This window comes from Zea mays, chromosome 1, assembly GCF_902167145.1.
Source record: "Zea mays cultivar B73 chromosome 1, Zm-B73-REFERENCE-NAM-5.0, whole genome shotgun sequence".
Classification (NCBI taxonomy): domain Eukaryota; kingdom Viridiplantae; phylum Streptophyta; class Magnoliopsida; order Poales; family Poaceae; genus Zea; species Zea mays.
This window is the reverse complement of record NC_050096.1, coordinates 19753112-19777486: the sequence shown is the minus strand read 5'-3', so window position 1 is coordinate 19777486 and position 24375 is coordinate 19753112. Positions and strand designations below refer to the sequence as shown.

At 44.1% G+C, this 24375-nt stretch overlaps 1 protein-coding gene and 1 pseudogene across 3 annotated transcripts; one reads left to right on the top strand and one right to left on the bottom strand.

Moving 5' to 3' along the window:
- Nucleotides 1–478: 478 nt before the first annotated feature.
- Nucleotides 479–9018, bottom strand: LOC103644468 (F-box/kelch-repeat protein At1g55270-like; annotated as a pseudogene).
- Nucleotides 9019–19762: 10744 nt separating this feature from the next.
- Nucleotides 19763–22686, top strand: LOC100285808 (uncharacterized). Of its 3 annotated transcripts, none has more exons than XM_008682376.4 (10): nucleotides 19763–20112; nucleotides 20198–20273; nucleotides 20551–20596; nucleotides 20705–20843; nucleotides 21056–21171; nucleotides 21313–21415; nucleotides 21556–21594; nucleotides 21694–21804; nucleotides 21909–21974; nucleotides 22069–22686. In XM_008682376.4, the coding sequence occupies exons 1-10, from the start codon at nucleotides 19885–19887 to the stop codon at nucleotides 22177–22179; spliced, it is 1035 nt and encodes a 344-aa protein (XP_008680598.1). In that variant the 5' UTR covers nucleotides 19763–19884; the 3' UTR covers nucleotides 22180–22686. The 3 variants fall into 3 exon arrangements, 2 of the variants coding, with proteins under 2 accessions (XP_008680598.1, NP_001152170.2); NR_182230.1 differs by lacking the exon at nucleotides 20198–20273 and adding an exon at nucleotides 20274–20377 and having other exon boundaries at nucleotides 19782–20112; nucleotides 20445–20596; nucleotides 22069–22684; NM_001158698.2 differs by lacking the exon at nucleotides 20198–20273 and adding an exon at nucleotides 20274–20377 and having other exon boundaries at nucleotides 19782–20112; nucleotides 20525–20596; nucleotides 22069–22684.
- Nucleotides 22687–24375: the final 1689 nt, after the last annotated feature.

Genomic DNA, 24375 nt, shown 5'->3' with positions numbered 1-24375 from the left:
CGACCTATTTCCTTAGTTTCTGTGCTCGCAAATTCCTGATGAGTCAGCTTGCCATTCTGAAACAAAGCATCAATTCTATGGAAGTTATTGGAAACCTGCATTTCACCAAACTGAAGTAACACCTCTGGGGCTTTAGTAGTCAATAGCCCTGCCTCTGCTTTGTTCCTGCTCTGGGCTTATACCATCTTTCGTCAGTGCTTCCTACGCTTTTGACCTATGGGGTTCATGCTACCATTCAAACCCTTAATGCCTCATGAGCCATGGCATATTCTTCCTCCAGTCCCTAGGACCAATCTCTTGGAAGCTCACTGACAGATAGGTGCCAAAATTAGAAAGTTCAAAAGGACGAAATCAGGGATATTTACAGAGTTCAAAGCTGAAAGCTGGTCTCTTTCATATGGCTCATGTACCCATTTCATCTTCCAAGTCAGGCTCTGAGGTTGTGTAAGTATATACTCCACTTCATACATGGACAAACTCAAACTTGGAGTTGGAGCACCTGACAATGCATAATGTCTGTCTTCAGATTACAACCTGTGATGATTGACCATATGTTTGCCATGAATGATGATCTGTGCTGCCACTTTCGAGCAAAAGCCTCCCACATGCGCGCACGGTCGACCTCAGCAGCTGTTGTTGGGTCCAATATATCAACAGTAGTGATACTCATATTGTTACGGATGATGCAGAGCATCCCATTAAGGGAGACAAAGGCTGAGGCTTCGAGAGACCGTGAGCTTCCCATATGGTGTCTGGTGTCAATGAACCTTGTCCATGATCCCATCTCTCTATTATAAACTCGAAGCTTACAGCCATTACGACAATCAGCAAAATAGAGATGCCCATTGAGGGAAATACTTGGATTCCGCCAGCCCGTTACCATTTCATTACCGGTGGCTGACCACATTTTGGATGCTGGAAGATAGTGCTGTTCATTTTGAGGGGATTTTCCCTTTATTTTCTTTATTGAAAATATAAGAAATGAATTAAAAAAAAGATCTTGGCTGCCAACTGGGCCGCTACGAGGCCGACTGGCCGAGCAGCCCAGCTAGCAAGCCAACCAGCTGCCGTAAGGACCGTGGGATCGTGCGGCCAGGAGGGAGTTGAGAGATACACCCGCACACGCAAGTTGTGAGAGAGGGAGAGAAGGAGCGGAGGCTGGGCGGCGGCGGGCTGAATAGACTCTCCGAGATCTTCGGCGAGATAAGTCTGGGCTGATGCTCATCCGGTTGGCTCCTCCCCTTCTCAGCTCCTTAAAAAGGCATGGCGCGTGTACCAGAGTCGGCTCCTCTCGGTTTTTCTTTCTCCAGTTTGCTGTTCCAGTCACAAGTTGATCGATCCGTTCGGTCCCTGTGTGGTGCTGTGTTCCTCTGATCGCTGTCAACCGTGGCCTGGTGCTTGGGCTCCCTGCTGCGCGGTGTTCCTCTTCTCGGGCTGGTGCCGTGGACGTCTCCCTCGGCTCCGGCAGCGGCTCTAGTATCTCCGTCAACCTCCCGCCGTGCAGGTCCGGACGTGGGCGGCGGAATTGGTTTTCTGGGACAGAACCTCGTGTTCGCTGAGCTGGTCTTCCCACGTAGACAATCTACGTGCTGTGAGTTACCCGTTGCCTCTATTTATTTATTGAATAATTTTGTGCAATCTGCTAGTATTATTTACTTGGGTGTGATTGCACAATTTGTGGGCGGATTATGTGCTCGATGATGATAGCGGTGTAGTGAGACGACGTGACAGTCTGGGTTTTAGTGGGTTGTTATTTTCAGCATTGATATTATTTGTGCCTAGTTATTTCTTACTATTGTGCAAGCTGATTATTTAAGTTCATTATTGTTCCTTAATTCTTATGCACACTGTTTTGATCTTAATATTCATGCTTGATTTCTAGGCTCATAATATTTGTTCTAAAACTCTGATTTGGTAAGATAGGACTGTCACGTTAGTCGAGGATCTTTGATCACCCTTTAGCGTTGGAGGGTTGTCTATTGCAGCAACCCGCTATTTTGAGAGCAATATTTTAATATAAACAATCATGTTTATTTGTTTAATCTGCCTTCTTCATCTACTTGCCATGTTTAATTTGCAAATGGATTTGAGTAGCTATATTACATGTTTTCATGTCCTGGAATTGCTACTGTTCATTGCTGTTATAATTACATATGGCATTTATCTGAGTTATATGCTTGTTTTATTCGGAATTAGTATATTTAATTTATTTAAATATGAAGGAAGCATGTCACTTATTTCTCTAAATCTACAACAATCTAGAAAACCAATTCGTATAATGGCCTCCAGTTCTGATGTCATTAAGCCTGAAGCGTTCGACGGCGCTAGCTTTAAGCGCTGGCAGATTAAGACTCCCATGTGGCTCACTGACCTAAAATTATTTTGGGTAGTGACGTCGGCTGTTCCCCAGGCTGCATCAGATGATTCTGATGATGCAGCGAAGGCCGCCGCACTAGCGGAGAAGGCCAAGTGGGACGAAGCCAATGAGGCATGCTTGTCTCGTCTGCTGAACGTCTTGTCGAACCGCTTATTTGACGTGTACTCTGGTTTTACCTCCGCTAAGGGTCTATGGACTGAACTTGAGAACGAGTTCTCTGAAGTTGACAATGGCAATGAGTCATTCACAACGGAAAACTACCTCAACTATAAAATGGCTGAGGGAAGGTCTGTTATGGAGCAGCTACAGGAGATTCAACTCCTGGTTAGGGACTTGGTCCAATATGGTTGTGTCCTACCAGACAGTTTTCAGGTGAATGCAATACTGGCAAAGCTCCCGCCTTCTTGGCGAGACTTTGTGACTTCACGCCGCCACATGAAGAAGCAAATGACTCTCACTGAGTTGTCAGCTGCGATAAATGTGGAAGAGCGTGCAAGGTCCAGTAACAAGCCATCCCAGCAACTCCAGGCTCACGTTGTTGAGAAGGGTGGAGATAGAAAATTCCAGAAGAAGAAGAAGAACTCTCCACAGAAGAATATGAACCAACCTAAGTCCAAAAAGATGAAGAAGAAAAAGGAGGACTTTATCTGCTACGTTTGTGGTGTCTCCGGGCATACAGCTCGGAGGTGCAAACTTAGGAAGGGAAAAGGTCCTCCACCTCAGCGCAAAGAAGGGAACGTGGTGGTTAACTCCACCCCAGGGTATGCACCTCAGGCCTTTATGGCAAGTCCATCAGATGACTGGTGGATGGATTCCGGTGCTACTGTTCATATTTGTGTTGATCGATCCATGTTCTCTTCATTCCAGGGATTCAACAGCGCACCAGTCTTGATGGGAAATGGTGTTCCGGCAGCAGTTTGAGGTACTGGACAGGTCTACCTGAAGTTAACTTCAGGAAAGACGCTCGTGCTGAAGGACGTACTCTATGTGCCCTCGATGAGCCGGAACCTCATTTCAGTGTCGCTGCTATGTCGACAGGGTCTCAAATTAGTGTTTGAGTCTAATAAAGTGGTCCTGTCTAAGTTTGGTACTTTTGTTGGAAAGTCATATGAGTCAGGCGGTTTGTTCCGTCTTTCTGTTTTGAATAATCATTCTTCTTACCATGTTAATGTGGTCTGTAATAACGATTCCATTAATAATATATGGCATTCCCGTTTGTGTCATGTGAATTTTGAGGCCATTAAGAGATTAAGTGACATGTCTTTAATTCCTGAATATAAACATGTTAAAGGTGTAAAATGTGGTATTTGTGTGCAAGCTAAGCAGCCTAGAAAACCGTTTCATACGGTTGAAGGCAGAAGTACCACTCCTTTAGAACTAATTCACTCAGATATCTGTGAGATGAATGGTATAATCACAAAAGGCGGTAAAAGATACTTTCTTACCTTGATAGATGATGCTACCAGGTTCTGTTATATTTACTTACTCAGAACTAAAGATGAGGCACTAGAACACTTTAAGATCTATAAGACTGAAGTTGAAAACCAGCTAGACAAGAAAATTAAAAGGTTACGGTCTGATAGAGGAGGTGAATACCTTTCCAACCTTTTTGATGAGTACTGCAAAGAGTGTGGAATCATTCATGAAACCACTGCTCCATATTCACCTCAGTCAAATGGGGTAGCTGAAAGGAAGAACCGAACGGTGTGTGACTTAGCTAATGCTTTGTTGCAAAGTTCGGGGATGCCTGACATATGGTGGGGCGAGGCAGTACTCACAGTATGTTATGTCCTGAACAGGGTGCCGCCTCGCAACCGTGAGGTCACACCCTATGAAGGATTTAAAGGAAGGAAGCCAGATCTTTCGCATCTTCGAACTTGGGGCTGCCTTGCAAAGGTGAATGTCCCGTTGCCGAAGAAGAGAAAGCTAGGCCCTAAGACCGTAGACTGTGTCTTCCTGGGTTATGCACATAACAGTGCAGCTTATAGATTTCTAGTGGTCCATTCCGAGACAAGCGAAATCGCTGTAAATGTAATAATGGAGTCTCGGGATGTGACATTCTTTGAGAGCATCTTCCCTATGCGGGATAAGGAAGTAGTAGCCCCAGATGGTCCATCTCGGACATATTCTCTGCCCTCGAGTGTCCATGACCAGACTCCAGATTTGGAGTTAAGGAGGAGTAAGAGACAAAGGACTGAAAAGTCTCTGGGTGATGATTATATTATTTATCTAGTGGATGAAGAACCACGCTCCCTCACAGAGGCATATAAATCTCCGGATGCAGAGTACTGGAGGGAGGCTGTCCGTAGCGAGATGGATTCAATCATCTCGAACGGAACTTGGGAGATAACTGATCTCCCAGCTGGTTGCAAGCCTGTGGGCTGTAAATGGATCTTTAGGAGGAAGAGGAGACCCGATGGTACTATTGAAAAGTACAAGGCCCGTCTTGTGGCTAAGGGTTTTACTCAAAAGAAAGAGGAGGATTATTTTGATACTTATTCTCCGGTGGCTCGATTGCCCACAATCCGTGTGCTTATAGCGCTGGCAGCTGCGTATAAACTTCTTGTTCATCAAATGGACGTAAAGACAGCATTCCTAAATGGAGAGCTGGAAGAGGAAATTTATATGCAGCAACCAGAAGGATTTGTGGTTAAAGGACAAGAGAGCAAAGTGTGTCGCTTGATTAAATCCTTATACGGTCTTAAGCAAGCTCCCAGACAATGGCATGAGAAGTTTAATAATACTCTGACCACTGCCGGGTTTTGTGTAAACGAAGCCGACAAGTGTGTGTATTATCGCTTCTCTGGGGCAAAGGTGTCATCATGTGTTTATACGTTGATGACATATTGATATTTGGGACCGATTTGGAGGCTATCATGGAGACAAAATTATTCCTCTCCAAGAACTTTGATATGAAGGACTTGGGTGAAGCTGATGTTATACTGAACATCAAGCTGATAAAGGGTGAGGATGGGATTACTTTGTCACAATCCCATTATGTGGAAAAGGTCCTGACTCGCTTTGGACATATGGACTGTAAACCAGTCACCACGCCCTATGATCCATCCTACACGCTCAGTAAATATGAAGGCGAGCCTGTGAACCAGCTACTATATTCGCAGATCATCGGATCTCTCATGTACCTGAGCAGTGCAACTAGACCAGATATCTCATATGCAGTATGCAGACTGGCTCGTTATTCGGCCAGTCCAGGAGATAGACACTGGGTAGCCTTGTACAGAGTGCTTCGGTATTTGAAGGGAGCGATGAATCTTGGTATTAAATATACCAGATTTCCGTCAGTACTTGAAGGATTCAGTGATGCAAACTGGATCTCTGACTCGGATTAAATGAAGTCTACAAGTGGCTATGTGTTCACTTTAACTGGTGGGGCCGTGTCATGGAGATCGTCTAAACAATCAGTGTCGACACGTTCCACCAAGGAGGCTGAATTAGTTGCACTTGATTCAGCAGCATTGGAGGCTGAATGGTTGAGAGACCTATTGTCAGACCTTCCAATGCTAGCAAAGCCGATACCGGCTGTCCTAGTATACTGTGACAACACTTCTATGTTGCTGAAAGTGAACAGTAGAAAGGACAACCAAAAATCCTCGAGGCATATCAGAAGACGACTTGATTCATGTCGGCATGCTAGAGAGCCGGTGTAATAACCGTAGATTACATCAAGTCTGAAAGGAACCTTGCTGATCCTTTCACCAAAGGGCTGGCTCAAAAGCCAATCCAAGCAGCGTGTATGGGAATGGGACTCGTACCCTGTTAGCGGTTTCAACTGCGGATAACTGTCCTGTGTGACCGGAGATCCCGAGATCCAGGCTCCAGGAAACGAAGCACTGTGGAACCAAGAGCACAAACGATAAAGAGTCTCATGAGCTACTGTGCTCTGACTGTATGGCAGGTTGAGCGATATGCTCTTAATGAAGTCAATGCTATAAGCAGGGAAATTGTCCTACAGAATTTCCTTAACGATTTCACCTATATGAGCTGACTGTGGGGTCGCAGTCCAGGAGAGAATGGGGTTTTCTCTCTAGTGAGCTCATGAACAGATATTAAAGGGCATGACCGTAACGCCCTGTCCCGTAAGAGAAGCAGATAATCTGCCTAGTACTATGTGCCTTTTGTGCGAAGATTCTCACACTAGGGTTTGTGGATCAAGGCATAGTCCTCCGCTTACTCGTGCAGGGTTGGAACACACTGGGATAGGCTTTGGTTCAAACCTAACAAGTACCTCTGCCGAAAAGTAGTATATAAACAGTACGGGAGCTCAATGACATTGATCAGAAAATAAGAGTGAAAATGGTGGGGATTGCTGTTCATTTTGAGGGGATTTTCCCTTTATTTTCTTTATTGAAAATATAAGAAATGAATTAAAAAAAAGATCTTGGCTGCCAACTGGGCCGCTACGAGGCCGACTGGCCGAGCAGCCCAGCTAGCAAGCCAGCCAGCTGCCGTAAGGACCGTGGGATCGTGCGGCCAGGAGGGAGCTGAGAGATACACCCGCACACGCAAGTTGTGAGAGAGGGAGAGAAGGAGCGGAGGCTGGGCGGCGGCGGGCTGAATAGACTCTCCGAGATCTTCGGCGAGATAAGTCTGGGCTGATGCTCATCCGGTTGGCTCCTCCCCTTCTCAGCTCCTTAAAAAGGCATGGCGCGTGTACCAGAGTCGGCTCCTCTCGGTTTTTCTTTCTCCAGTTTGCTGTTCCAGTCACAAGTTGATCGATCCGTTCGGTCCCTGTGTGGTGCTGTGTTCCTCTGATCGCTGTCAACCGTGACCTGGTGCTTGGGCTCCCTGCTGCGCGGTGTTCCTCTTCTCGGGCTGGTGCCGTGGACGTCTCCCTCGGCTCCGGCAGCGGCTCTAGTATCTCCGTCAACCTCCCGCCGTGCAGGTCCGGACGTGGGCGGCGGAATTGGTTTTCTGGGACAGAACCTCGTGTTCGCTGAGCTGGTCTTCCCACGTAGACAATCTACGTGCTGTGAGTTACCCGTTGCCTCTATTTATTTATTGAATAATTTTGTGCAATCTGCTAGTATTATTTACTTGGGTGTGATTGCACAATTTGTGGGCGGATTATGTGCTCGATGATGATAGCGGTGTAGTGAGACGACGTGACAGTCTGGGTTTTAGTGGGTTGTTATTTTCAGCATTGATATTATTTGTGCCTAGTTATTTCTTACTATTGTGCAAGCTGATTATTTAAGTTCATTATTGTTCCTTAATTCTTATGCACACTGTTTTGATCTTAATATTCATGCTTGATTTCTAGGCTCATAATATTTGTTCTAAAACTCTGATTTGGTAAGATAGGACTGTCACGTTAGTCGAGGATCTTTGATCACCCTTTAGCGTTGGAGGGTTGTCTATTGCAGCAACCCGCTATTTTGAGAGCAATATTTTAATATAAACAATCATGTTTATTTGTTTAATCTGCCTTCTTCATCTACTTGCCATGTTTAATTTGCAAATGGATTTGAGTAGCTATATTACATGTTTTCATGTCCTGGAATTGCTACTGTTCATTGCTGTTATAATTACATATGGCATTTATCTGAGTTATATGCTTGTTTTATTCGGAATTAGTATATTTAATTTATTTAAATATGAAGGAAGCATGTCACTTATTTCTCTAAATCTACAACAGATAGACCTCACTCATGACCTGGCGATGAGAATTTAGACCTTTTAGATACCACTTGCCATCATGTACTACTCCAATGGAGGGCACCATTCCTGTGCTCATTTCAGCAATGCTAGACCATCTATTCCTGTTCGGATCATATACCTCAGCGGATCTTAGAATTCTCTGTATCCCTACACACTCTCCACCAGCAACATAAAGGCAGTTGTTTATGACACAAGAACCAAAGAAGTGCCGTTTTTGCAGCATATCTGGAGCTCGTAGCCATTTGTTTATCCGAGCATTGTAAAATACAACGCGCCTCATAGATCCATTTACTGGGTCTTTGCCGCCAAATAAGTACAGATAGCATCCGTTGAGAACAGCACTACCAAAACCAACAGCTTCAGAATACTCTGGTGGAACTGGAGGCAATGACTTCCAGAGCTGGTTTACAGGATCAAAGGCATACCAAGATAGCTTCTGATCACGGTCCCTTTTGAAGACATAGATCCATTCTTCTTACGCAAGGAGTAATAATAATTTCCAGACAAAAGTCGGTTCCATCGTTTACAGACTAACCGCATATTTGGGTGTTCGATCCGAGCAGCCCGCATGAGACAGGAAATAGCCAGTTCATCAGGAAGCCCAAGCAGCAGTGGTGATTGAGTTTTGGATCTATCCTTGCGTGAGCTCTTTGACTTGCGCTTGTTTGGTATGACATCAGGTTGCATGCACAGCTTTGCACCGGGGACAAACTTCCTAGCACTTACAACGGTTTTAAGACCTCCGTCTACCCTGCAGTGGTAGGAGACAGACTCTACCTGCAGTTATTGATTTACCAAGTTAGAACGCTAATATTCACCTGAACATGGAAAAAGGAGATAAAAATAAAGAAACCATACTTTTAGCTGGGCATGAAATTACCAATGAAACAAATTCTTGTCCACCATACTTTTAGCTGGGCAAGCAATGAAGTTCAAAGATGCCACTATTTTACTTTGCGCATAGACTGAATGTCTCTGTTATTCAAAAAAATTTACCCAAATGTTTAACTCACTTAGTGAAGGAGATCAAAGGCATGAAACAGCAGGTCTTAACTACAGACTCTTGAACTTCATTGCTTCCTCACTCCAGCAATTTATTTCTTAAATGTTAACCTGTCTTTCTTGATTTGTATTTAGATGCTTTAAACCTTTTATTCAAACATTACCAAGATGCAGTTGCCAGCGTTCTTAGTATGCTTGCTTCTACATTGCTCCTTTTTTCCTTATATATCGTCATAACAATGTGTTAGACTATTAGCCTACTCATGTACCTTATTCGACAAACACTTTAACTGACTTAGTACCTGCTTGCTGTGATCAGAGGGAAAGAGAAAATAAACATATTGTATGTTACTGTTTCTATCCTTTCAAAGAATGTTATTTCTTTTATAATCCTGATATTACATTGAACTCTTTAGTGTTGTCTATACTAACATACTACTCTCATTTATATACAGGTATGAGGCTCCATCACTTTTGGTCCTGAGACTTTTATGTACATATTAACCTGATAACAAGTTTCCAGGGCTTTCAGACGAAGCCAGTCACAGCTCAAGCTCTCTTTCAATGCACACAAGATCATGAGTAGTATCTTCAAGCGTATGTCCGAAGGTTCTTGCGCCTGAGAGCACAAGCGCCTACAGTGCCCAATGAAATTGTCATTGAGGCCATGATTAAGGGGCTTCGTCCAGGACTTACTGCCCAGTATTTTGCTAGGAAGCCTCCACAGACTTTGGAGAAGTTGCTTCAAAAGATGGATGAATACATCCGGGCCGACAATGACTTTCACCAAAGAAGGGAGGAGGATTACAGGTTCTCTGAGATGACTAGGGGCTTCGGAGGAAGAATCCACCCAAGGCATGTCAGGTCAATCCACTCCACCCAGAATGATGACAGAGGGAGTCAACAACAGAGGCCACAATATTCCTCACAAGCTTCGGGGCAACAACAAAGCTCTTTCCGGCCGCCAGCTCCAAGAGGCAGAGGCGCCAGGGGCTTCGGAGGAAGGTTTGGGGATCAGCCTAGGAAAATTTATTGCTTATTCTGTGGTGAGGACAAGGGCCATACTACAAGGATGTGACATGTCACCATTCAGAAACAGAAGGAAATAGCAGAAGCTGCAGCTCAACAAAACCAGCCGAAGCAGGTCATGCACACTGCTTCGTATCACTCACCCTACATACCAGAGTATGTGGGTAACCATCTTGCAGCTTCTGTTGCTTCGGCTAGCCAACTACAGGCATCTTGGCAACAACCTCCACCTCCACCACCACTACAACCTGCATATTCCCGAGGCCAGCAGCCAGAAGGGAGCCAGCATACTCACCAGCAACGAGACTTCATGGAGGAGTCCGAATCTCACACAGTCAACAGTACTGTGCCAGAATCGAAGCATATCTACTAAGAGATATCCTACCCCTGAAACAGTTTTTGCATTCGTTATCATTTTCTTTTTTAATAAGGAACAATCATTGAAAGCCTAGTTCTTTTGTTGTTTTCAATTTCTTGAAATAGCTTCGTTATTGTCATAGTACAACATACCTTCTCCACAGACTCACGAAGTTCAAAAAGTCGTTGAAGCACAAAAGTTGTTCTTAAGGGAACGCGGGGTTCAAAATCACATTACAAGTTTTACCGAAGCAACAAAAAGTCGTTCTAAGGAACGCAGCGTAAGTTTGCCGAAGCTACAAAAAGTCGTTCCTAAGGGAGCGCAGCGTAAGTTTTCTGCTCAAAAGTCGTTCCAAAGGGAATGCAGAGCTTACAGCGAAAAGTCAACGTTGATTCCGCCGAAATATAAGGCGAAGCGCGAAAAGTCAACGCGAATACCGCCGAAATAGAAGGCGAAGAAGTTCAAAAGACGTTCTTAAGGGAATGCAGAACTTACAGCGAAAAGTCAGCGCTGATACACCGAAAAATAAGTGGTGAAGCCGAAAAATAAACGACAAAGAGATTGTGTATTCCACTGTGAGGATGTGTGTGTGTGTTTTCGGAGCAAACATCATTTTGCATAGTGTAACATCATTACATCATTTCGCATAACATAACATCATACATCATGTTGCATCAATGACACAAGAAGGGAATACAATGTTGACCTTCGGAAGATGCTTCGAAAAAGTGAAATTGTGCTAAGGCACAAAATAAGTTTTGAAGAAATACAGCTTCATCAGCTCTGATGTGGAGGAAAAAATTTATTGGTGACGAAGCATTAATGTTTTTGCGATGATTGGAGGATTTTTCATGAAGTATAAAGGCTCTTCTTTACGAAGCATGAAAAGAAGGGAAGGTGTTTTTTCGCCGAAGGCTCAAAAACGGTATGTACATAAAAATTTCATGCATCGCAAAGAAATGAATTACAAAGCCATTTATATATTACATTCAAAACCTATGAGCGCCAAATCCAAGCATAGTCCAGCAAATGTTACATTTATATCTTGGTAATGTTTTTTACAAATAGTTATTCTTCTTTCAAGACTTTATCTGCAGCTTCGGTCAGCAGTTGAGTAACAACTTCGTCCAAAATAGTTTCGGCCATGCTAATAATTTCTGTTGATTCCTTTGCCTCTGGGTCGGCCAGTGGCTCGAAGGGCTCTGGGGAGGAGATAGTTCAGCTGCGGTAGAAAACGTAAATCAGTCCGAAGTCATAAAAGTAAACAATAGAGTTAAAAGCTATTAAGCAATTACCTATCCGCCTTTCGAGTTCTGCAGCTTTCTCAGCTGTTTTCGTTGCTTCCCTAGCATCGTGAGTATCTTTTTCGCTCTTCTTTATTAATTCGTGGGCCATCCCTCGGCCGCCGTTTTCCCAGATATCAGTGAAGAATTTTTCATCAGTTAAGCTTGCTTCGGCTGAGGGGTCTTTCGTGTCGTCAACAGAGAAAGCAGTTTCGGCTTAAGCCAAAATTTTCACATGATCGCATCCTGCTTTCTCCAAAATAGCTGCAACTCCTCTTGCACCAGAGAAGGCACAGACGTCCCCGCAGTCGCTCAAAACTTCTTCAAAAGCTTCGACTTCGTTGCTGATCCACTCAATTGGGCCTTCGGGGTCGCCTCGTACGAAGTTATCTTCACTTGAATATGCGCCAACTTTGGCGAAGCTAGTTTTTAACTTTTCACACATTCTATAGATTTTTCAAAACATTTTTCTTTTGATGCGCGAAGTTATACAATTGTTTTTTCCCAGTAATTTTTCCAATAATCACTAGCATCTCGTTCAGCTTCGGCAACAGCGCATTTTAATTTTGCTTCGGCCAGCTGTTTCTGAAGGTCTTCAATTTCACATTTCTGAGCTTCAGCTTGGGCTTTTGAAGCAGCTTCGTCTTCTTTTATTTTGCTCACCAATGAATTTAATATTTTATCTTTTTCAAGACCTTCATTCCTTAGTTCAATTACTTCGGAACGAAGGTTGTTCAGAGCTATAGTGCATCCTTCGTCTTCGGCATTTTTCTGCGCCCTGAGGGCATTGCTAAGAATCAGGCCCTGCAAAAAGAAGTGCGGCATTAAGTATAAGCAAATAAAAAAATCATTTTTCAAGTACAAAAAGTTCATTCTCACACCCTTAAACTATTATATGCTAAACTGTCGGCCAATTCATCTTTCGATAACACCGAAGCTTCTGCTCATCTCCCGGCAGACAGAAATCTCCTTGCTGTCTGGGAGACAGTACAAAAAATCTTCTTCTCCGCTGCCGTTGAATATCAATGCCCCCTTTGGATATTTCAGTTTTTGGGCATAGTGTTCAACTTCTCGTTTGTCTTCTTTAGAGAGATTTTTCCCGAAGCATGACGAATAATATATTCAGTATTCTCTTTCAAAGCTTCGGGAGTAGGAGCGGTAGATTTTTCAGGTAAAATTTGTTCTATAGCTTCTTCCTCAGCTACTTTTTCTTCAAATTCCGAGGATTTTTCCTTGGCGGGCACTGAGGGCCCAACTTCGGTGTCAGCCTGACTCAGTATAGCTTCGGCTTCGGTTAGCTTTATCTCGGTTTCGATCTGTATTTTTTAAGCCTTGGCAATTTTTCCTAGAGTAGAGCTTGAAGTTTTTATCGTCTCCAGCACATCTAGAACATTAATCATCCTTTTTCTCTTGGGGGTCGCTGTTAGACCTTTTTAAGTTTTTGGCACCTCCACTCCTGCCGAAGGGCTTAGAACTTCTGATATTTTTGTCTCTTCGGTTCTCGGTTCTTCAATTTTGTCAACCTTCGGCATTGCAGCCGGTTCTTCAATCCTCTGCATAAGGGCAGGTTCTTTGGCTTCAATAGTCGAAGAGGTTTCACCGCCAAATTCAGGCACTGTGGCCGGTTCAATGTAGCGTGTTTGGTGAGTAAGGACCTTCATCATTTTCCTCTTTGGCGCGGGCTCGCTTGAGGCGGCTGAGGAAACATCCTTCCCGGAAGTTGCACTTTTTCTCTTCTGCCCCCGTGGTGGGTAGCGGTAGTCAGGCTACATAAATCCAATAGCATCAAAAACTCTATTTAGCCTCTTCTTTTCGGCTCCCGAAGGCCGCAGATAATGTGTTATATTCTGCTTTGGAGTACGGCCCAAGCAGTTCATCACTTGTAGCTTCGATACATTTCAACCAGTCATCATTCGGCTCATCAAATTTACCTTCATATCTGACGGTGTATCTTAGTCGAACCAGCTCACCTTCGCCAGACTTGGTGACAGTCTCCTTTGGCATTTCCCACTTCTCTACAAGTGGCCATACTCTGAAGGCTATATGCTCCTGGATTAAATCCCTTGTCCTGATGAAAGAGCAAACTGTGCCGAAGGCCCTTCGGCATCCTTCAGCTGCCTCATCAATCTCTACCTTCGGTTTCCAGAGGCCAAAACGCTGCCAGATAGGGCGCATGATGATCTCTTTAGTGTCTTCTCGTGCCTTTAAATCATTTTTCACATAGAACCATTCTTTCATCCAGTCTTCGGGCCATCTCTTCCGAAAGGTTGGCACGGGGCAGCTTGAGCCAGAGCGAGCAACGAAGCTATAGCAGCCAAAATTATTATGATACTATTCTTTACCCCAGGGCTTCGTCTCATACGAAAGTTCGTGCATGTTGCAGAAACATTTTGCATTTGGCTCCAAACCTTGACTTCTCACGGCCCAGACGAAGATCCCCATTCTGATAATTGCTTCGGGAGTAATTTGGTGAAGGTAAATCTGATATATCTTTAAAACTTCAACCACAAATCTGTTTAAGGGGAACCAAAGCCCAGCTTTGAAAAAGCTTCGGTAGATCACAACTTCATTATCTTCGGGAACAGGAACAGTCCTGTCTCCGTTATCAGCCCAAACAACAGACATATCTCGAAAATATCTTCCTCTCATATTATCAAGATGACTCTGTTTAATAGTTGATTTTCCGAAAACTGTATGACTTGGTCGCCAGGGTCGATCTTCGGAGTCTTCGCCCCCACTTTCCGCATCATAACTGTCGCTGTCACCGGTATCTTCAGATAAGCCTTCTAGAATCTCCTTCGTAATCTTTTCAGTATTTGTCTTTGCTATTGATTCAATAAATTAAAACCAGCAGTCTTCTCCTCAGAGAGCTTCTCTTCCTCGCTCAGCTTCACCTCAACAACAGCTATTTTATCTTGAGACATCTTCTCTTCCAAAATGGTGAAAATATGCTCTTAAAGCCAAAGCTTAGAAAATCTAAAGAGCCAAGCAAGCGTTGGTAGGCAAGAGCTAAAAAATTGAGCAAGTAGAGCAGACAGCAAAAAGCGTGCCAAATAAGCTCGGGGTGTGCTCTTATTTATACGCCTAGTGCGTTGCAAACTGGAGGGCCCCGCTTGTCATTGATTGTTGCTATTCTAGCAAAGGGAAGGTGTTTTTCGGACTTTCGGCTTAAGGCCTTCGTCTATATCGCAATCTGAATTCGTCATTCTAACAAATTAATATTGCGAGGGGCTACTGTTGGGGGCCTTCGTCTTCCGAAGGTCCTCAAAAACATGATTTAACAGTGTTTCTGGAGTATAACACATGAACAGGTACCTTCGGACTCGGATCAGAACAACAACGCAAGAAACACAAAGAATACGAAGGCTGACGCAGAGCCGAAGCTATGCGCAAGGAAGCTTCGGCAGGATAGCAGAAAAGGGGAACCGACTTAAAAGGGAAAAGGCTATTTAGACCTCGATGGATCACTTTAGAGTTATTAGTAAATGTAAAGGGCATGGGTGTAATTTTACATGGGCTGTGTCCTGTGCCTATAAATAGATGAACAGTGCTTCCGTACTGTTGACGCTGACTTGTCATTTTGGCTTTGCGTCACGCTTGTACTTTTACCTTCTTTCAAGTCGAAGGTACATTTGTAATTTGATATCATTTCTATTTTTCTATGATAATAAAATAGAAATGAGTTAACGATAATATATAATTTTTCATGTCATTTCTCATGCTTTATGCGCTTCTTCTTCCATTAATGTATACTGTGATGATGAAGGTATGTCTTTCATGACCTTCGTCCGAAGATCGTTATATCCTTAGGGAAATAATGCTTCGGAGGACGAAGGGCATTAACCATTAAACTATTTTTGTGTTGCCTTGTTCTTAATTCATAGCATTTGAGAACAAGTCCCCAACACCATCTTATCATCTTGTCGTATAGAAGAGGTAGGACCATCAGCAGTGGATAGAGAATTTATCCGATTGTTGACCTCATGTGTTGTATCGTACACATAAAGTTGAAGAAACTTGGGAGGCTGGTCGTTTACTGGCAGTAATGATCCTATTCGATGGTGGACTTGACCGCATATCTTATAGATTGGAGGACCATGACCATCATTCACTGACCTATCAATATGGGCTCCCATAGATGTGAATGCAAACAAGCAATTATATTGCCTGATATTTTGCATGAAGGATTTAGATATCGAATCGCCATCAAACCGGGCTAGTGATAATAGTGGTTCAGGTCTAGGGCTGTAAGGAGGAAGACGGACTTTGCCACCTTTGCAACAATTATTGTAAACAATTGATTGATTTCCACTTGACGATCCTATTATTTCATTATACCAGAAAAGAGCAGAACAGTGGGTACATTGGTAGCATGGTGGTCCATAGTAAGATCGAGCATGGTAAGAAGCAGCATTTCGTTTAGACAAAGTAGTATTAGCAAGTATTTTTTTAATGAATTACTTTAAAATATTTTCTCCCTTTGTTCTCATCCACCTTTATATGCAAATTTATAAACTTTTTTAGGTGCAGTGTTCACCTTGTTTTTATTCAAATCCGTAAATTTTTATTAGGTATAGCTAGTAAGTGCAGTTTATTTTAAAAAATGGGTTACATCCAGAATTAGACGTACCTTTGAGTGCTTCAACAAAATCTGGGTCGAAGTGACCACATTGTAATGTTGAGGCCTGTTGAGAGGATGCGAATGCACCTAACATAGTATATCTATATTCTTAGCACTAGGTACCTATGCAGTATCCTTTTTTTTAAAAAAAAAGTCGATGATCACGCTACCTGAGGATGTTAACCTTCGCTCATTCAACAATTGTCTACGTATGCGACGAGCTTCCACAGGAGGTACAGACGATGGGGCGCAACATGTACTGATTTGTTCTGGCATGATAAATTTTTGTATGAGCATAACAATCCATGGATGATACTTTTTTTCCGTTTAGACTCAGATGTATGTAGACAGGGTACGAAGGCGCTTACTCCTCTTCTTTATGATGTTTGGAATAACATGTTTCATTTTGGATCAGCGATAATAATGTAGCAACTTGGAACGTTTCACGTTTTGAACCTACGTTTTTTCCCTAATAATACGTAAGTATATATACCTAGATCAAGTATATAGTGATCTTTCAGTATATAAATATACACTGCTGTACCAGCAAAACAAGGAATACATGCAGTGTTTAATAATTCTAACGAAAAAATGGAATCACAATTGTACATGAACACATGCAATGTTTCATAATTTAAACGAAAAAATGGAGTTGCAAAGTCATTCATTCTTCTTGTACAGCTATGTAGATTAACTCTTGTATTCTTAGATATGTATTTGTTTTGTCAGATATGACAGGCACATGCAGTTTTGGTGATGAACATGACCTATGAAAAAATTACTTTAAATTATACATAGTCATTTTCTTGATTTTTTTGTTTAAGGATCTAAGGTCCTAAAACCAGAAGATGTCATATTTATGCATCCTTGTGTTGTAGATTCCATATCATAATGGATGGTGACTAGAAGAGATAATTACATGACTGATATAAGAATCAAAATTTAGCGTTGTAAAACTTATAGTTAGCATATAGAAAACTTATAGTTAGCAGATAAAAGGATTTCATTCAGAACTGATGATAAGTATGCTTCATGCAAAATGTTCTCTTAATGTTTGAATGCACACTTACGGAGGAACTCTTAGCTGAAGCTATCTCAAGCATAATAGGTATTTATTTCTATGAAACTATACATAGTCTTCAAAACCATAAAATCATTTTTAAGGAACATGAAAGCACGTTGCTGAAGGAAAAAAAGGATCCCAAAGAGGAATCAAACAGCTAGATTTAGATCATACTTTTGTAAGCATAAAACGGCTTACAGAAAACTAATAGAATCTAGAATTTCAAAAGTACTCTTACCAATGATACACGACACAACGTCCGGTGCAGCAATGTTTGAGGACCCTTGAAGGTGCCAACTTCCTTTCCGTCGTTGTAGGCTAAATAAAAAGGCAAGTATATTAGTGATTCACAAATTTTTTTAAAAAATATAATACAAAATTTGAAGCAGTCAGAAATATGACAAAAAGGAAATTTTCTTATTATGAAAGCTAACAAAGCAGCGCCAAGTCAGCACGAAGAAGATACAACATGCACGACAGCATTTCATTTGCGTCTCCAATGCGGTTTAGCTCATGGACGGACAACGTAACGAAGCGAAAATAAAAGCGCAGCAACACGGACAGCGATTCGCGGAGCAGAACACGACGACTAAAGAAGAATGATAGAAGAGATGATTTTGGAACACTATCGATATTGGAAACCTCGATACGTAAGCCTTCATAGTGTAAGTCACCTATTTCCACTTTTTTCCTTATTAACATTTTTGGATACCTTCAAATGGGGGATGAGAAGGAAGCTTGTATGATGTACGAGAGTATGCGTCATGCAGGCATTGTTCCAGATGGAAAGTTGTGTTGCATTTTAGACATTGGCAATGACAGGGGTGATTGTGGTGATTCTCAGAAAGCGAAGGGTGTAACATAATTACATAATTTTCACAGAGATTTATTAACTTGATGAAGGGGCTTCTCTATGATGGCTGAATGGCTCTGAGCTCTCCAGTGCAGGACACACTGTTTGCTCCATTTGTTTCCTCCACTTCCACACTGCCATCATATGGACAAGGAATGGAAAGCTGTTGTAGATTCTTTTGTGGGAAGGCATTATGCTAGGCGCCAGATTTAGTTTGTTAAGAAGTACTAAAAGTTACGCAATAATTAAGGAGGCTTATCCTCCCGGGAGAGTTATCTTATCCCCTAGAAAATCTGTAATATGGTTAGGCACCTAAGCTATAAAGGTGGCCTTAGATTGTACTAGGAGATCATCAAAAGAAGTTGTACCTGTGGGTGCGGCTGCTTGATCACCCTGGCGGACCTTCTGCCATCAGGTGACCTAAGTCCCCAACCGCCACACAGGATACCCTATTCCCTGCGTTTTTCCACCCAATCCACCTTGATATCCCACCCTTCGTGGTGCGCTCCTCCCCGTCCTGCGTATCGCAGCCGGGTTCACAACAATTTGGTATCAGATTCCAAAGCTGCAGCGACATCCATGTCCGGCAACGACGAAGATCTTGGGAAGATGACTGACTCAGAGAAGCTGGACCGTATTCTGGGACAGTTGGCCACAATGAACAACCGCCTGGATGCCCACGCTCAACGGCTCGCCCTCCTGGAACAAGAACATGTTCAACCGACAGGATCGCCGCTGGCGCCACCTCTGGCCGTGACGACCCTGTCCACAGGTCCTGCCCTAGAGAGTCACGCAGTGCAGAGCACTTCGTCGGTGGTTGCCGAGCCCCACTGCACAGTGGTCACCGCGATCGCTTTGAAGACAACAGGCCACGACGACCAAATTTTACCTTCCCCCACTTTGACGGTGAAGCTGCCCCCTTGCCTTGGATCAACAAATGCGACACATATTTTCGCGGCATGGACGTTCATCAAGATGAGCGGGTTTGGTATGCATCCTTGCACTTGGAAGGCGTCGCAGCAGAGTGGTTTTATGCCCTGGAGCGTGACATTGGTGGTGTACCCACTTGGTCAAGGTTTATAGAATTCCTCCGGAAGCGTTTTGGACCACCACTCCGTTTCAACGGCATGGCTGACTTCAAAGCATTGCAGCGCACCGTCAACGTCGAAGACTACACTCGGCAGTTCTTGACAATCCTGTGCCGCTGTGACGACAAGACTCATCGGCAGCAGACCAACATGTACACAACAGGACTGGGGGAGCCACTACGCACTGATGTGGAGATGGAAATGCCAGAAACACTTCAACGATCAATGCATGTGACCCGAGTGTATGAGCGGCGTCTGCTGCTATCTAACAACCCAGCACCACCTCATATCATGCACCAGCAGCACCATCCAAATCCTCAACACCTGCACCAGCACGGTTGACATCATCAAGAAAAAGGTGAGCGTCGGACTTATGTGTCAGAGTGGAGATAAGGTATAGAGATGGCATGATCCTCACCGTTGGACTGGACGTGCCCTTATCCTCTTATCCCAGCAGCCGGCGCCCGCCGCGCGCTCGACAAACTGCCGCGAACTCTCCCGGCCTCACACTCCTTGCGCCCGCCGCGGCAGATGCCGCTCGCCGGCATTGCCCTCACGCCCCTCCTCGTCTCACCTCTCGCGCCTTCCCCGCGCCGTAGCCGTGTAGCCACTTCCGCCGCGAGAAGGCCAAGGGCTCTCCAGCGAGCTCGGTGCTCGGCTACAGCCGCTTCCGGTGAAGCCGGTGAGCTGTCGCACGCGACACTGCTATGGAGGGCGGCGAAGCTACCCATCTACTCCGTAGCGCTAATACCACTCACAGTGAGTTGTTTCAAGCCAGGCCCACTTAATGCGACGTACTGGCGACCAGACCAAAATTTTAACCCTTTTTCCCTTTGCGATTCAGAACTGGATACCTAGAAGTTGTTTCGGAATTGGGATTGCTATGACTATACACATTTCGCGTTTGTGTATGGTTGCAGGTAGGGAGCGCTTCTGCTTATTATCATGCAGGCTTATTCTTTACCAAGCGCTATTTTGTTCTCCTGACAGCAGCAGTCCTCGTGATCACTTGGCTCAATCTCAGGTAAAAATGATTTTTTTTTAAAAAAAATGGGAAGTCATTTTTAACGCAATGTCAGTTCATTGAACAGAGGCTTATGGTGTGGATTATTAGTTGAAAACCTAGAACAGAGATTGTAGAAGTCAAATCCTTTGTTTGACTTGACTGCAGCAATGATGTTTATGACTCGGATACAGGGGCTGATAGGGACAAGAAAGAATCTGTTGTCAGCATTACTGGCAGGTGCCGTACTCTTGTTTCATAGAGCTAGTAGCATTGTAAATGGCTGGCAACTGGCATGGTTGGTTTTAGAAGTGAAACATGATGCTATGTTGTGATCTGGTTATGCAGCCGAGCAATGACACAAAATGCGGCGAACTTTTCCCTTTTCCTCGGCTTTGCAGGGCTACTTTGGGCCTTTGCAGAAGCCAAGGATATCAGATTCATTTTATTGGTGATCTCTGCAATCTTCTGTGGTTATGTTTACCAGGTAATATTATCTTGAATCCCTTTTTCAATGAACTAGTGTAGTATATCTTACAGTCTGTATCACTGGTTAGACTTAGACCATATGTACTTGGCTGTTTGTATTGACTTTGAATTCTTGTACACACATAACAGTATTTAAGCCATTATTCAAGTAGCTAGAGTAGCATTTCTCGTTCTTTACTTTGATTCTTTTGACTTTGTGCATTTCCTCAGTGTCCTCCATTCCGATTAAGCTACCAAGGACTAGGCGAGCCGTTGTGTTTCGCTGCATTTGGTCCTTTGGCAACCACAGCCTTTTACTTCTCAAACAGCAGCTTAAATACTTCGAGGTATCTTCTGGAACAATGAGGCTCCCTGATCATGAAAGTATTGCTGTACAACTTAATTGAAGACCATTGTTCACTTGCAAGCTGCAACTCAAATCAAAATGTTGTGTGTTTTTTTTTTTTTGAAATTTTGTGATATGCCAGCGGAGGAGCGGCTCTTCTCCCTCTCACTAAAACAGTTATAGCTTCATCTGTTCTCGTCGGGCTGACAACTACTCTGATACTCTTCTGCAGCCATTTCCATCAGGTTTAACTCTGGCTGACAACACAGCATCCAATTTATATTTTTTTTTCCCACCAAGACCCAAGTAGTCCAGTGTAGCATGACTTCGTTTTCTTTTGAGGAAAAAAAAATCTTATAAGCAGATGCATCCTTTTATTCTGTAGATCGATGGAGATCTCGCCGTTGGAAAGATGTCTCCTCTGGTATTCTCTTCTACCTTTACCAGTTTTGACTTGGCACCCATAGCTGTTTTATTATAATAATAAATAACGCGGGTTTCGCGTACCTGAACCTGCCAACAGGTAAGAATCGGCACTAAAGCAGGATCGCGGATAGTGTCGATTGGGATTGTCATGCTTTACATTCTCTTGGCTACGTTTGGGACATGCGGATCTCTCCCGCCATCTTGCATTGTGAGCCACTGTCGACCGACCATACTGCTCCATGTCAAACAAAAGAAAAAAAGTGATCTTGAACTGCAGTTCTTGGCTGAACCATTGCTACGGTAAATTTTCAGGTCCTCTGTGCCCTTACTCTGCCCATGGGCAAAACGGTCGTGGACTACGTGCTGAAACATCACGAGGTAAATTGCTCTTCTCTTCTCCCTTGCGTTTCTCTGGAAAATGGCGATGCGATTTTTTTTGCACTGACACGGTTTGAGACCCCATGCCTTTCAGGACAACGCGAAGATATTCATGGCGAAGTACTACTGCGTGCGCCTGCACGCGCTGTTTGGGATGGCACTGGCCTCTGGTTTGGTCTTGGCCCGAAATGGTATATTAGCCTGACAGACAGGCTCATAGGCGGCGCTGAAATCCAGGAGAGGGTCCAGAGCACCCTGGAGTTTCAGAATCAGCGAGCACCCTGTTCCTCAATTTATGTTCTGAATCTGAACTACTTCTGATTCGACTATCGAACAGGCCGATGAGAATGGGGCGCAGTACTGAGCAGCTGCAGTTTTGCCAAGAAACGGTGGAGGGAATGGGCCCTAGGAGAAGTAGAACTACTACAGCGTCAGAACTCAGATGCACACCGGCCCGTATCGGACGGCAAGTTCGGTGCTCGAGTTCATTTGGTTCAGCGTCCTTGTACGCTTTGGTCCGCTCTCGGGGGCTTGCTTGCTCGTGCACGGTCAGACTGCCGTTGCGCCGGGGTCCGGGGGATGCCAGTGTATGTATGCATATGGATTGAATCCCAAGCAAGGACGAGTCATGCACTCATGTACAAGCATTACTTCTGTGCACAGACGACCATACAGATTATATGAGATCTCACTCACACCTTTTTTTTTTGCATTTGGTTTAGCCAGCGACCGGTAATTGCTTGTCACTGCAGCGTCCTGTTTCGACATGTCTGTCGTGGCAAGCTAGAGTATTAGGCTGTCCGCAGCCGTTCCCCCTAAATTTTTTCCCCTAAATCTTACTATGCAGCCACGTCAGCAAGATTCTCTCCTCTATATTTACTCGTCCCGCAACCGTTCCCCCTAAATTTTACCCTACATATCCCTCTACTCATTAAATATACATTTCCCTATAACTAACATAACCAACTTCTTTTTTTATTTATATTGTTTTCTTTGAACACGTTTTGATTAACAGATCATACTTGTTTAACAAAAAAATATTTTTAATTATTCCTCTTAATTTAGACATACACTGTAATAAATCAAATATTATATTATTTAATTGTAAAACTTCTTACATCATTACATTTAACATTTCATTGGTAGCATGCAAACATGAATTAACATTTGTGGTATGCGGAAATTTTCCATTTATATTGGGACGGAATATTTTTAAGGACACTTACGTTGCAAGACAAACCGTCGAGTCGTACGGTCCAAGCCACGAGTGTCTTACAATGAAAGACACCGTTGGCTTTCATAGGAAGCCACGGTTAGCTTTCAATGCAAGCCCCCAGCTTCCCCCGCTCTTTGCTCTCCCCTATATATATTTGAAAGTCGCCTAGAGGGGGGGTGAATAGGGCGAAACTAAAATTCTCAAAAATAATCACAACTACAAGCCGGGTTAGCGTTAGAAATATAAACGAGTCCGCGAGAGAGGGAGTAAAACAAATCGCAAGTAAATGAAGAGTGTGACACGCGGATTTGTTTTACCGAGGTTCGGTTCTTGCAAACCTACTCCCCGTTGAGGAGGCCACAAAGGCCGGGTCTCTTTCAACCCTTCCCTCTCTCAATCGATCCCTCGGACCGAGTGAGCTTCTCTTCTCAAATCACTTGGGAATCAAACTTCCCGCAAGGGCCACCACACAATTGGTGCCTCTTGCCTCAATTACAAGTGAGTGTTTGATCACAAGAAAGAATCAAGAAAGAAGGAAGCAATCCAAGCGCAAGAGCTCGAAAGAACACAAGCAAATCACTCTCTCTAGTCACTACGGCGTTGTGTGGAATTTGGAGAGGATTTGATCTCTTTGGTGTGTCTAGAATTGAATACTAGAGCTCTTGTAGTAGTTGGGAAGTAGAGAACTTGGATGTAATGAATGGTGGGGTGGTTGGGGTATTTATAGCCCCAACCACCAAACTTGACCGTTGGCTGGGCTGTTTGTTCGATGGCGCACCGGACAGTCCGGTGCCCCCGCCACGTCACCAGTGCCGTTGGAAATCGACCGTTGGAGTTCTGACTTCTGGGCCCGCCTTGATGTCCGGTGGCGCACCGGACACGTACTGTAGAGTGTCCGGTGCGCCAGCATGGGCGTGCCTGCCCTCTGCGCGCGCTGGCGCGCAATAAATGCGCTGCAGGTAGCCGTTGGCGCCTGAAGTAGTCGTTGCTCCGCAGATGCACCGGACAGTCCGGTGCACACCGGACAGTCCGGTGAATTATAGCGGAGCGGCTGGAACGAAAACCCGAGGCTGGTGAGTTCCTGGGGCCGCCCTTCCTTGGAGCACCGGACATGTCCGGTGCACACCGGACAGTCCGGTGAATTATAGCGGAGTGGCCTCTGGAAATTCCCGAAGGTGGTGAGTT

Bases quoted from the DNA above. Each gene is read 5' to 3' on its own strand.
- LOC100285808 (NM_001158698.2), top strand. From the start codon at position 19,885: ATGCCGCTCGCCGGCATTGCCCTCACGCCCCTCCTCGTCTCACCTCTC. The intron at 21,805-21,908 runs GTGAGCCACTGT...GTAAATTTTCAG, and splicing joins CTCTCCCGCCATCTTGCATT to GTCCTCTGTGCCCTTACTCT. The intron at 21,975-22,068 runs GTAAATTGCTCT...CATGCCTTTCAG, and splicing joins ACGTGCTGAAACATCACGAG to GACAACGCGAAGATATTCAT.